This window comes from Nyctibius grandis, chromosome 2, assembly GCF_013368605.1.
Source record: "Nyctibius grandis isolate bNycGra1 chromosome 2, bNycGra1.pri, whole genome shotgun sequence".
Taxonomy (NCBI): Eukaryota; Metazoa; Chordata; class Aves; order Nyctibiiformes; family Nyctibiidae; genus Nyctibius; species Nyctibius grandis.
The window spans coordinates 59909732-59924314 of NC_090659.1; the positions used below are offsets into that span (position 1 = coordinate 59909732).

Genomic DNA, 14583 nt, shown 5'->3' on the forward strand with positions numbered 1-14583 from the left:
GGAACTTAACAGAGACCTTGGATTCTCTAAGAATAAGCTCAAGCAAGAGTCAGTGATAGATATAACTTTAAGCGTTATCAGTCCCAGAAGCAGACACTGTCTGCAAAACATGCAGTTAGCTTCAGAAAGTGCAGTTATTCTAGCTGAAAGGAAAAGTACTGAAAGGAAAGTTGATTCTGTCTAAAGGTTACACAGAGCAGGCCTTAAAAGGCCTACTTTTACCAAACCATCTGGTATCAACAGCACTAAAAAGAGAAATTGCAAGAAGATACAGGAAGAAAAAGAAGGAGTATTTCCCTTCAAGCTCCCTGGGTCACACAAAAGATCAAATTTCGGTTAGGAACAATAAAAAAAAAAAATAAATTTAAAATGCCTCCAAACAGAACTAAGAATTGGCATTTTGCTAGGTTTTAACTTCGTGAGAAATATAACAAGCATATATTTCATTTCTAAACTTGAGACAAAGCAGGTCACTGGTAAAAATTTCTAGAAACCCATTCTAAAATGAATTTTAATGCCAACTAATGATCACATCTATTAATATGCAGTATCAGAGATGCGTTTTGTGCCTAGTAGCAGCTGCTATAGTAATGTTGGAGAAGATATATTGCACCCTTCATGAATTACAAAGACAATGAATTCTTAAGAGTGAAATTCCAATCAGATTCAGGTGTGAAATGCCTCTGCACTAGCCACATTATAAATTCATCTTTATATATATTCATGTTATCCAATTTATCTCACCTACCAAACCAGACTACTTCTCACCATTTCTAAATGTGCTGCCCATTCTATATAGTTTATGATATTCCATAAGAAATGAGACTCTGGACTTCACTTGGGAAGCTGCTTCTAGTCTATTCCACTGTTGTGTCCTCTTTCCACTTTTTATACTACTTTTTTTGTATTCCCTTCATAGAACTGTGAAATATCCCTCTCTAGCTGTCTTTTACAACTCTTTCTGAATTATTGTCAGCTGTGTTCAAACTTGTTCAGATGTGAGCATTGTTTTATCACTCTCAAAGGTCTTCATCTCCTCCTTTTTAATCACTCTTTATAATTCCTCCTGGTTTTGTTGCTCTTCCATGAGCTCCATGCAATGATGTATCCACATTTTCTACTTAATCAGTATGTAACTGACATAATTTGTTTATAACCCGATCCCAAACCAAGTAAAACTACCCGAGGATTCACCAACAAACAGGATTTTGCTTAACAGTCTCAGAGGAGGATGAGACAGTCAAGCAGACTTTGGTAGTGCTTCAATTTAAAGAAAGAGGGAAACACACAGTCGTGGTGGGTAAAGCCTTTAAGAGCCCAAGATTTGCAAACAATTCCTAAATACAACTAAAAATTGAAGAAAATAGGCCCAGCTGCAATTCTCTGTGGATGAGTCTACTCTTCTATAATTCTTCTGATGCATGCCCTCTTTCAAGGGTAAAACTGGAAGAAAACTGTATTGATCCCAGAATTTTAGCCTTGAGATTTTCAGTTTCATTTTACAAAAACCTCACACCCTGAAAGCTGTGAAGCTTCAGGACTTATAAGCACTTTGAACCCAAGGATCAGAAAACCAGTTCAAAAACGTTTACATTCTCATCACAAAATTGACTCTATCTACGTGTATCCAGTTGTTTAAAGAGTCCAGGTTGCGCAGTCCTCTTCTTGGACACCACAGTCTGCCCATACGTCCTAAACAGCAGGATCAGACTCGTTCACAGCCATCTGAGTAATATTATACCTCAAGTGGAATTCATAATTTCAAAGCCTTTGCGCTTCAAGCTCACAAAATTAGTTACCACAAGGAAAGGTGTTGCCTTTCTTTAGTCTACTAAAGCTATTTGAGTACTGAATATGTTGCAACACACCTTTACACTTGTTATTAAATATCTCATTATAAACAAAATATCTAGTTTGAAAAATAAATTATCTCTGAAAAAGTAAAGATATTCAAACTGCATTAAAATACCCTGCTGCCAATTATTAATGTTTAGTAAACAAGACTGGATTTTTGAAGATTCGCTGAGTTCTCATCTTGATTACTTTCAGCATTTATTCCAAAATACACCATATTCAGATCAGTATGAATCCCGTTTTCACAGGATAACAACTTCATATAGCAGAAGGGGTTTTATTCTAGGTCATTAAGTTATTATTACTAATTCATGTTAAGGTACTTCTCTGCTACTTACTTGCATTGAGCTACTTTTTTAAAACATGCTTGTTCAATGCCCAGCTTTTCCAAAGAGAAGCATTTTTTAAATACTTATTACTGAATTTGGTTCTGTATATTCAAACTGAGCATATTTGGGAATGCTGTTGATTACTGAGCATTCTGTGCAGTAAAAGCCAGATCCTGGAGACCAGACACGGATTTATGGAAAGAAAGGAAGGCTGACAGGCTGTTAAAAACTGTCTCCCACCTTTGTTTGCTAAACTCAGTATTACAATTCCTTTCTCAGTCCCCCAGGGTTTTTTACCAAAAGCAGGGAGCTGATGAGATGGTGTGACATTTGAGGAGCCAGGAAATGTGGGCTCTTTCCCACCTGGAGCCTTATATTGCAGTCATTTCTGCCTTAGGACCCGGTGAAGGGGAGCGTTCAGATCTTCTTTTTCACACTAGAGCTGTATTTACTCCAGCTGTACAGATAATCATAGAATCATAGAATACCAGGTTGGAAGGGACCTCAAGGATCATCTGATCCAACCTTTCTTGGCAAAAGCACGGTCTAGACAAGATGGCCCAGCACCCTGCCCAGCCTGTCCAGCACCCTGCCCACATAAAGTTGATGTGAAACTGCAGTGAGGTGGAGGATACTCCATGCAATTATCAGGATCCATCACAATTAGCTTACTGGTTATATATACCCAGTAAATAGTGATGTGTAATACGAATGAGGAAAATATGAATAAATAGACAAGAGAAACAGGTGATGCCAAAAGCCCAACTTCTCCAGCTATACCTGTTTCAGTGGGAATACTTCAACCTATGTCTAGCCTGGCCTTACGATTGAAAACCAATTACTATTTGGAGTCACTAGGTGTGCTTCCAGAGCACATCTCCCAGTTCAGTTTTGCCTGAAAGGAATGTAGTTTGTATGCGCCATAAAGCAAGATCAAACAAAGTAAATGGATATGATATTTACTACAAAAGCATATGTCTAATTTGAACTGAAATCTTAATGTAGATATATTCACTAAGGAGTCCTGGTTGGATGTTCCACTCAGCAGCAATAGTAGGAGAGCAGCTTTTATGTCTATGAGTTTCAATTTCTTTTTTTTTCATTTTTGTTTTTATTGGCTCACATGATAACATTTCTTAGTATAGTAGTATTCAGCTCAAAGCTAACAGGTACTGGGAACTTTTGGCTAAAATCACAACAGACAGGCACTGGCAGGTCCCCAAGCTGCTTAAATACAACAACCAGACTTTTTCATAGTCCTGTGAAAGGACCACAGGCATCAAATTCTGGATAGTGTTGTTAGTCCTACTGGGGTTGTCTGTGGGCTATTTGAGCTCCTTGCTTCTGGGGACCTATTTTATCTGTTTCAAGTGCAGGAACCATCCCTGATTTTCCCCCAGCTTACTTTTCTCTGCCTGAGGTATCTTCCCTTTATGCTCATGGCATTCAGTCTCAGCAGTTGCTGAACTTTCTGTTCTGATTCGGGTGAAGCTTAAGACCAAGTATGGGCAACACAAAAGACTGTTGATACCCCATCACCACTCCAACAAGCAAGCTACATTTCTTCAGCATAAATGTCAAAAACAGCCTCAAGTATCTGGTATTCTGCTTAGTTTTTAAAGAAAGTTGGGAACTACGGGAACATGGAGGAAGATCTTCACTTATAATCCCTGTACTTTTACATACTAGGAGAGTGGAATGAGAGGTTGTGAATTTTATTTGTAACTTAGTTATAAATGGTGCCCTGGGCACTCACTTAAAGAAAAGAGCTCTTTATTCACTTCCTGTATAGATCTAAATATAGGACTATACCTCAGGGATAAGCAATGATAGAGCAAACACCCATTAAAACGAAGATTCAGGAGTGAGTAAAAAACCCATACCTAACCAAACTGATGAAAATTAGGAGAAACTTGCCAATTCATTTGTGTGATGTGACTCTATTTCAGATCCTCCCTTATTCAGGCAGTTTTGTGCTAATGTGATTACAAAGAGCTGCCATTAAATCTGTTTGCAAAAGGGCTGCTAAAAGCACCTCATCAGTTCTTTTCTTATATCCCTCCCACACAACAGTATGAGGATTCCTGGGGACTTCTAAAATTTCAAAGATCCTTACTGCAAGGTTTGGTTCCCTCTTGAGGAGTAAATTACAAAATTCTGCAGATTACTATCAGCTGTGTCAGGGATTCAAACAATGCCAGGAAACTAAAACTAGAACCCCTAAAATGTGGTTACGTATTTCAAAAGGATATAAACATCATTTCACAACCAGAAAGATGACTCACTATCTGGTGTGACTATGGCTCAACACCATCTCGTTGCTCTAGCCAGGCCAGTGTCACTAATAGCAGCATTCATTACTCCAGATTTTGGCTAAAATTGAGAAACTACTTTTCAAAGTAACGTGTTAAATTCTATGGCTCATGTAGGTATACGAAGCCACACTTAATGATGATCATAGTCCTTACTGGTTTTGAAATATATTCATTTATACATATATTAACCTCAGACTAAATTAAATAGATTTCTGAAGGTTTATTCTCTACACCTTATGCATTTCTGTAACAAGCTATAATATGTTGTATGCAATGCATGCCTGTATATTCTATTATGACAGTCACTTTATGATTCCTGTCATGTAAAATTATATTTTTCCTAAAGATAGGTAAGCAGAAGAGGGAAGCTTTTCCACTGAAACTTTTAGCTATACAAAAAGAAAAAAGTAGTTCAACACTACTAAGTACCTTCTTTATCATCATGACGTATGATTGCATCCTGTATTATATCAGCAAGATTAAAGCAAACTCGATGACTCTTTCCATGTTTCAGTTTTTTGACGTAGCCCTCCCGTTTCTGGAAAGCTTTTTCTCGTTCGTAATATGCCTTTATTTGGTCACAGCGCATCCGCTTCACCAGCCGCTGCCGCTGGCCGAGAGGGAGGGACTCCAGCAAGCACTGCTCAATTTCCATCTCATGGGACCGAAAAACATTACATAGCTGGAAACAGCCTGTAAGACATTAAAGACAAACACATTTAGATCATGCAACAGTGTGTTTTCAAATGTGCCATGAAACCTCCACCAATTTTCTTCTTGTCCTTTCTAATCATGTGTAAATCTATCATGTGAGCTCCTCCTACTCGACCAATGCTGACTATAGAGAGTATATGTCATTATCATTTACTTTTTGGAAACAAAACATAATTCCATTAAATCACAGACACATTTTAAAAGCTAACTTAGTTCATGTAAAAAAATGTGAATAGAAAGACGTCTAAAAGTTCAAACGTGAGATGGGCAAAATATCTAAATAAATCAATATAACTCAAGTGGCTTGCATTTGCTTACAAACAAGAGACTATTCTGAAGAGAAATGCCAGTTTGATGCCCATGCTTCTTTTTTATTAATTTTCATCTTGCTTTAGGTTAGCAAATTCCTGTTATTCAGTGAGAAGAAAAAAATCATCATATTGTAATTATAATGAGTTCATTAGTATGCAGTGTGTACTCAGGCAACTATCTATTAAAAACATCAAAGTAATTTCAGATTCCTAACTATGTGTATGACTTTTTTTTTTTTTGCATTGTATAGAGCCATCCAAATGGAATCTTCTAATGACACTGCCAGATACTGAAATCTTCATATGGAAACCAATTACAAATGTGTCTTTGATTCAGTTAATCCTAACATTCATAGCATTAACTTTAAGTCAGATTCCTCTTTTGTTGTTACTGTTAAATCTGGTATTTTTACTGAGATTGCAGTAACAGTGATGCTCTTTTCCAGTATGTTCTCTTTTCCACTGAGTGAAGATCACAAGAGACTACTTGCTGCTATTTGCTCTTACAGGGACAGTTCTATTACAAAAGGAGACTAGTGGATTGTCAGATAATTTTATTGCCTGAGTCCTTGGATATGAATCCACATAAATGATGTACCCACTAACCTACCCTAAGACCCTTTGGTGTGGTGGCTGGAGACCACCTAATCACTTCTGATTCTCATGTTCTACTTTATATACATACTTACATTTTCTTCATATGGGAGCTAGGTGCCCAAATTTGTAATTTCTAAGGACTGTCAGCAGCCCAGATGAGAGAAGTTTTCTCTCCTTGGTTTGATGGAAAAGCTCTTGAAGGGGACGTGGACTCAAGTGACCTTGAGCAGTTAAGAAATACTAAAATTAAGTATTGCTGTGCAACTTTAATTAGGCCTGCTTTTGTCTACCCGTTTTCCTAAATCTGTAATTACATCATCAAAGGACCCCTACCTCATTCAGGGCACTAGCTGAGTAGGTGCTGACTAAATGAACACTTTGTTTTCTCCTTGTTGCTTGGCATATGTCTAATCTACTGAACAGCATTCAAACCCTGCTCTGAAGGCATAATTAATAATTTCCTGACAGGCGTTTGTAAAGCTCACATCATCATAGCACAGCAATGCTTCACAAATATTTATCTATTTTCATTAAAGAAAAAGAGGGATAAAGGGGCATTCTTATCTACGTTCTCTACTGAAGAACTGAAAGACAATTATTTTCTTTTTAAATCACTAATTTTGGTGTTCAATTCAAGAATTCTATATTCTTTTCTTGAAGTTTTTTGTTTTGCTTTAAAGGCATAGTATTCTATAAACTATTATGTATCATCATACCATAATAAAACACAATCAAAGTGATAGTCCTAGGTCTGCATGTCAATCACTTTATAAATTATATCTATTACATTATATATTTGTTATATTACTTTATAATATAGATTATATATTGTATTCTATTACATATTCCATTATATATGTACTCACTATGAATTAGAACCCAAAGTCCAAACCAGACTTCCCAAAATTGAGGATCATACATTTATGCAAAAAGTGTCCAGAGTGTCTTGTTGAAAAACTCCATGACAGAAGCAGACACAGAATACAATTCTAGAGGTCAAGTTCAGTCAACTTATTTTAACACAGGCTACCCTTTCCCTCCCTATAATTTCTGTTCCTTTCTTAGCATGCCCTTCTAGTTAGAAGAAAATGAGTTGTCAAACTAAAAAACTGGAAACAAGTATTGGCTTGCATTAAGCCAAAACATAAACCCTTTCTTTTTGCATGTCAAAAGCCAACAATTCCTGTATAAAACTAAATTTTCCATTTGACATTAAATGATATGTTTCATTTCTGAGTACATGTCAGAAAAGACAAGGAAATTAAAAGGTAGCTCTGTAAAGCTGCAGAAGATGTAACTTTATTCCCCACTTCAGTCCCAATGTTCAATCAAATATATCTGCACTCAGATCACCCTCAGCCTGAGGCAGTTTACAACGGCATCTCCTTTCTGTCACGACAGGACTGGGGAATGAGCAAACTTTAAATCTTCCCTTTAAAATCGTTCTGATTTGTATAAAATACCTCAGTACCCATGCCTTAAGCTTACAGAGTATTTTTGGCTTGTGAGACGCTAAGCTTATACCCTAACACTTCTAAATCTGAGTACAGTGCCTGCCAGCCAGGCTCACAGCCTCAGAGGGAAATCCCGCTTGCTGTGTTAAATCACGTTTGACAATGCAGCTAAGAGTCTGGCTGTACAAGAGTTTTACCTCTGCTCTGTTCCTTCCTTCTCTTTTACGAAAGGAAGGAGCAGCCATGCAGTTGGGCTCTGACAGGCTACAGATGAAGTTGCTGTCTATATCTGGAAAACTCACCTGAAGGTGAGAATTGTTGCTGTTGTTCTATTCTTAGCTGTAAATCAGTGTTGTTTGCTGACAACAGACTTTAACTGTATCTTTGCTTTTCTTCAGCTTAGCTCATGTGCAGCCTCTGCTCTTAGGAGGAGCTGGCAGCGTTTGCTGCCACATCACAACTGAGGCTGGTGCAAGCTGTAGGACACCTGTGTTGTCACAGTGCTCTGCTCCTCCAGGGTGAGAAACCAAACAAATTAGCTTAATGTCTTGATCAAATAGGACACAGCAAAGATGAGCTCATACACCCAGATTCCAGTTTCAGGAAGGATGTGGCTGTCTTAGTGTCCTCTGCCTATCCACTGGGATGACTTTCAGCTTGCTTGAGTGCCCATCTATTTATTCCACGAAGAACAGTGCTTGATTGCCAGAACTGGCCTCACATAGTGGTTTCCAGTGTGTGGCCAGAGTCAAAAATTCAGGCAGATTGAGAAAAGGACTCTTACTCCAGTTGGCCACTGGTCTCAGCTGAGAAGTAATGAGTTGCAGATGGGATTTTTTTCCCTCAGCGCATCTGGAATCTGATACATGAGATCAGTATCTGACTGTGGATATAATAGCTGCAGGTCAGCAGCCTCATTAGGTCAAGCCTGGATTAAACAACATAGTAGAGATGCAGACAAGGCAAACTCTCTGAATTAATATTTCAGATGCTCATCTTTAAGGTATGCAATATTCAGTCCCAGTTTTAGAACCAGGCAGATCTCTGCTCTGACCAGGGTGGCATAGTGAGCATGGAGAACCACCAACGGCACAAGAGGCAGAGCTTCCTGGCTATCACCTCAAGAGAGCTGGACTCAAACACAAGAAGATTATAGACATGCTTCTGGAGGAAATTCTGGGGATCACTTAGTGCCACTTTGAGCAGGGGCTCAATCACCAACATTGGATCAGGTAATCATGTCTTGTATAGCAGAGTCTTGAAAACCTCCATCCATGGAGAACCTCCAAGTTCTCTGGGTAACCTGTTCCAGTGCTGCACTGCCTTCTATCAAAAAAGCCTTGGGTTTTTTTTTTTGGTGATCATGACCCCTTGTTACAAGTATCACTACTGAGAAGAGTTCAGCTTTGTGATTTCTGTAATTATCCTGGTAGCCTTCTGCTGCCTTCACTCCACAGAATCACAGAATCACAGAATGTTAGGGATTGGAAGGGACCTCGAAAGATCATCTAGTCCAATCCCCCTGCCGGGGCAGGATTGCCTAGACCATATCACACAGGAACGCGTCCAGGCGGGTTTTGAATGTCTCCAGAGAAGGAGACTCCACAACCTCTCTGGGCAGCCTGTTCCAGTGTTCGGTCACCCTCACCATAAAGAAGTTTTTCCTCATATTTATGTGGAACCTCCTGTGTTCCAGCTTGCACCCATTGCCCCTTGTCCTGTCAAGGGATGTCACTGAGAAGAGCCTGGCTCCATCCTCATGACACTTGCCCTTTACATATTTATAAACATTAATGAGGTCACCCCTCAGTCTCCTCTTCTCCAAGCTAAAGAGACCCAGCTCCCTCAGCCTCTCCTCATAAGGGAGATGTTCCACTCCCTTAATCATCTTCGTGGCTCTGCGCTGGACTGTCTCTAGCAGTTCCCTGTCCTTCTTGAACTGCGGGGCCCAGAACTGGACACAATACTCCAGATGCGGCCTCACCAGGGCAGAGTAGAGGGGGAGGAGAACCTCTCTCGACCTGCTGACCACACCCCTTCTAATAAACCCGAGGATGCCATTGGCCTTCTTGGCCACAAGGGCACACTGCTGGCTCATGGTCATCCTGTTGTCCACTAGGACCCCCAGGTCCCTTTCCCCTACGCTGCTCTCCAACAGCTCTGCCCCCAACTTGTACTGGTACATGGGGTTGTTCTTGCCCAGATGCAGGACTCTACACTTGCCCTTGTTATATTTCATTAAATTTCTCCCCGCCCAACTCTCCAGCCTGTCCAGGTCTCTCTGAATGGCTGCGCAGCCTTCCGGCACATCAGCCACTCCTCCCAGTTTTGTGTCATCAGCGAACTTGCTGACAGTGCACTCTAATCCCTCATCCAAGTCATTAATGAATATATTGAATAGAACTGGTCCCAGTACCGACCCTTGCGGGACTCTGCTAGACACAGACCTCCAACTGGACTCTGACCCATTGATCACCACTCTCTGGCTTCTTTCCTTCAGCCAGTTCACAATCCATCTCACTACCCGATCATCCAGACAGACCACACTTCCCCAGTTTAGCTGCGAGGATGCTGTGGGAGACCGTGTCAAACGCTTTACTGAAATCGAGATAGACCACATCCACAACTTTACCATCATCTATCCACCGGGTAACATCCTCATAAAAGGCTATCAAGTTGGTTGAGCATGACTTCCCCTTGGTGAAGCCATGCTGAGTGCCCCTAATGATCCCCCTATCCTTGATGTGCCTAGAGACAGCACCAAGAACAAGTTGCTCCATCACCTTTCCGGGGATGGAGGTGAGGCTGACCGGTCTATAGTTACCCGGGTCCTCCTTCTTGCCCTTTTTGAAGACTGGAGTGACATTCACTTTCCTCCAGTCCTCAGGCACCTCTCCCGTTGCCCACGACTTAGCAAAGATGATGGAGAGTGGCCTAGCAATGACTTCCGCCAGCTCCCTCAGCACCCGCGGGTGCATCCCATCAGGGCCCATGGATTTATGGATGTCCAGATTGCTTAATTGGTCCCTGACCCAGCCCTCATCAACCAAGACAGATTCCTCCTCTATCCTGACTTCTTCTGAGGCCTCAGGGGTCCAGGGCTCCTCAGGACAGCCTCCAACAGTATAGACAGAGGCAAAGAAGGCATTCAGTAACTCCGCCTTCTTTTTATCCTCTGTCTCCAGGGCCCCCACCTCATTCATCAGTGGGCCTACATTGCCTCTAGTGTTGGCTTTACCTGCAATGTATTTGAAGAAGCTCTTCCTGTTGTCCTTGACCTCTCTTGCAAGGTTTAATTCCAAGGAGGCCTTAGCTTTCCTAGTTGCCTCCCTACATCCTCTGACAACAGACTTATATTCCTCCCAAGTGGCCAGCCCCTCCTTCCATGATCTGTACACCCTCTTCTTCCACTTGAGTTTGCCCAGCAGTTCCCTGTTTAACCATGCAGGTCTCCTGGTACCCTTCCTTGACTTCCTACTTGTTGGGATGCTCTGGTCTTGAGCTCGGAAGAAGCAGTCCTTGAATGCTAACCAACTATCTTGGGCCCCCTTACCTTCTAGTACCCTGTCCCATGGGATTTCCCCTAGCAATTCTCCACTTCCACAATGTCCATCTTACACTGGGGGGACCAAGTCTATACACATACTTGCAGGTGTAGCTTCACTAGCCCCAAGCAGAAGCGGACAATGACTTCCCTCAGTCCGCTGGCCATACTCCTCCTAATATAGCCCACTATATGGTTTGCCTTATTTACAGCCAGCATGCAGAGCTGTCTCCCATTCAACTTTGTGTCTGCTGTAACCCTGGCATCCTCTTCAGCAGGGCTGCAGCTCAAGTCAGTTGGTTCCCAGCCTGTACCCAGGGTTAGTCTGTCTCAGGCATGAAAATATGCACTTCCCTTGTTGAACTGCCCAAAGTTTCTGTTGGCCCAAACCTCAGGATTAAGCTCCACCATTTAAAGTATGCCAATCACTCTGTCCTAATTTAGCATTGCCAACAGCAGCAACAGCTTCAGCTGTAAAAATACCTCCAGAAACAAATAGCTGCTAAAATCCACAACTTTATTAGGCGGATGTAAACTGTTACTGTTTAGAGACTGACAACTCAGCTATAGTCAGGCTCGAAAGAGAAGCTATCAGAGTTTCCTGAAGGGTAACATGTGGAGCAGGTCTGTCCATCCTTTTCTCTTCCGTATATGAGAAAAAAGGCACAAACCATCACACTGTACAAGACCCATTCAAATAGCAGAAGATACATGGAAAACATGATCTCGACCAGAGCTGGTTTTGAGTATGCTAGTCAGGAGGCAGTGTGGTAACATGAGGAAAGGTTTGTGGGTAGGGAGAAAGGTTGCCTTCTGAATCAATTTGCATAAGAGTTTATATCTCATTACGTAAGATACCATATTTGAAGATTATTTTATGTGGTTCTTGCCTCAGTGTATGACAAATTACAGTTATGTACAGTAATTTGATAAGGTCACTGTGACTGACATGGTATATTGCACTGGATAACTCATTAGCAGTGTCTCCATCAAAACACTGAAAAATCTTACCAGGGTATTATGTTGTCAAGGTTTACTGAGAAAAAAACTACTGAAAGGAAAAATCACTGAAAGGAAAATTGGTTCTGTTCTAGTCCAAACAAGGACATTTCTATTCAATGAGATGCCCTGGACCAAAACGACTAGAATAAACATGATTGTTGGTATGTATCTGGTTTTAATGTCTGTATTTCTGTATAAGCACACAATATAAAAACCTTTATGAAACACTGAAATATCAAAACCAGAGATCCTTTTATTGTATCACATTGGTTTTTAACTAGCACAGGACAAAGGAAGTCTCTACTGCTGTAACTAACAGGAAAAAAAAATGTTTCAAGGATGCTTGCTAGTGTAGAGCTGCTTCACCGACTGGGTCCACCCTGAACCACTGGAAAGAAAAGAATCATTGCTACAAAACAACCTGTTCATACAATTGTAGCAATTTACTCACAATTGGACAGAGTGCCAATTGCACTGCACCACAAATTACAAGCTTGATCCTGCCTCTGCGAACAATAGATTCCCGAGTAAAGAGGAACTGCTTCCTTTGAATTGTCACCAGTTCTCACTGTGAAGGTGAGAGAAGGAATATTTTGTAGCACTACAAGCACCAGCTCTTGAACAACAGGAAGAACTTGGGAAGGGTGATTGGATATAAACAGAAAGGAAGAATGTGATTGCTACAGGCGTTTTCTTCCATCTCCTGCCAGTGATTTGAGCCCAAGTAACTTTACGGTATGTAGGAACATTTTTGCCATACCTCTTTTCAGAAACCATATTGATACAGCTTTCCTCTATATTTCCATTTCTTATGGCTTTATGTCACTTAACTTTAGTCACTTGCTCTGGAATTTAAATTGGGAGTCTAGCCATCCTAAGAAAATGCACCTCAGATGGTAATTCACATTGCCTGGAGGTGATTATGTTCCTATCCAATCTGGATCGCATGTCAGGAGGCATTTCCAGAATGTGAAGCTGAATGCCTATATACAAGTTCACACAGGCACAACAAAGAAGTTTGCCACTGTGCTCATACATATTGTATTTTGACTTTTCACATGACATAAATATTTGGTGTTGTGATTCAGAGACCTAAGTACTCCTAGACCCTAAGAATAATGCGTTTTGCAAAGTATGGCAAGTTAAAAAAATTGTCTCTTCATTAAAGGCACACACACACAATGAAACCACTGACATTGCTTAATGCAGCAAGCCTCTCAAATAAGGTGACATAGAATTCTGGTGCGTAATGCTTAAAACTACAAATTTGCAAATACTAAGAGATATGCGTATCTTTATTTATACAAACATTCATGTTGATCTTGATGATATTTTAAGCAATGAATAATTAAGCTTCTGGGGTTGGAAGGACTATGGTCTTTATAGCATAGAATCAAAATGTAGAAGGCTTAAATTACCTGCAAAAATGGCAATCTGAGATTCTGAGAATGTCTCTACTTGAGACTGCTACCCAAACAATATTCTTTAAGCATCTTGATCTTATTAAAGTAAAAAGGGTAAAAAAAACCCTGAAACATACACTGTGTTTAGCTTGGGTCCTCTGACACTTCAGCTCCAGTCTTGGTCTGTTCTTGCTAAAGATATGGTATTAGCCCCTCTTCATAACTACAATTAAACACTTACATTCTAATTTAAATACCTGAAATTGTCATGAATTTCGGAAAGATAAAATATTTGAAAATTTCAACAACTTCAGTGAACTGTTAAACAGATTAGCGTTCATTAAATAGCAAAAAAATATCCAATGTTTTATAAATGGTGTACTATTACATGACACTTTTAAAGCTGGCTAGCTAAACATATTCACAGTACTAACAAAGATATGTGGGAAAAGCATGCAGTGAGGAGCAAGTGCTTTGGCACTTAAAGACCCAGATACATGGGTGGTGTAAATCAGTGCAGCTTCATCCAGCTCAAAAAGCTGCACGAATTTACAACCCATGTTTGATAACAGAAATCTGACCAGAAACTAGAGCGCTGACCCTTTCAGTAACACACTTTGCTGTTATGCATAATGACTTTATTATACGCGATGATTTTCTGCTACCAACAATGCATATTATTTAAATTTATTATAATAAATTAGAAATAATAACTTATTAGTATTTATGCAGCTGAACTGAATTCCATATGAAACCAGTGGTGCAAATACAATAGCCTAACTGAAGTTATGGTGTCTGGACCACAGATCAATCCATTTCTTAGAGGTATCCTCTTCAGAAATCGTAAGATATTATGTGTCATCTACTGATCTTCCAGTTTCAAAAAGAAATACTTCTTACCCATAGAAGGGGCTAGATTAGTTTAAATCCATCTCAAATTGCAATGTTAAGGTCAGTATCAAAATACTTGGATTTGAAAAGCCTTGATTCAGCGCACGGAAAATTACTTACCATTTGAACAGCCTCTCCATTACATTTATTAAGCTGTACCTGTAGCGCG

General features: G+C 40.2%; 1 protein-coding gene across 1 annotated transcript in view; it reads right to left on the reverse strand.

Moving 5' to 3' along the window:
• The window catches only part of MYO16 (myosin XVI), a 324197-nt gene extending 319014 nt beyond the window's left edge, over positions 1 to 5183 (reverse strand). The window contains exon 1 of the mRNA XM_068425451.1: positions 4928 to 5183. Coding sequence (XP_068281552.1) covers positions 4928 to 5153 — 226 coding nt within the window. The 5' untranslated portion in view covers positions 5154 to 5183. The remainder of the gene's footprint in view (positions 1 to 4927) is intronic.
• Positions 5184 to 14583: the final 9400 nt, after the last annotated feature.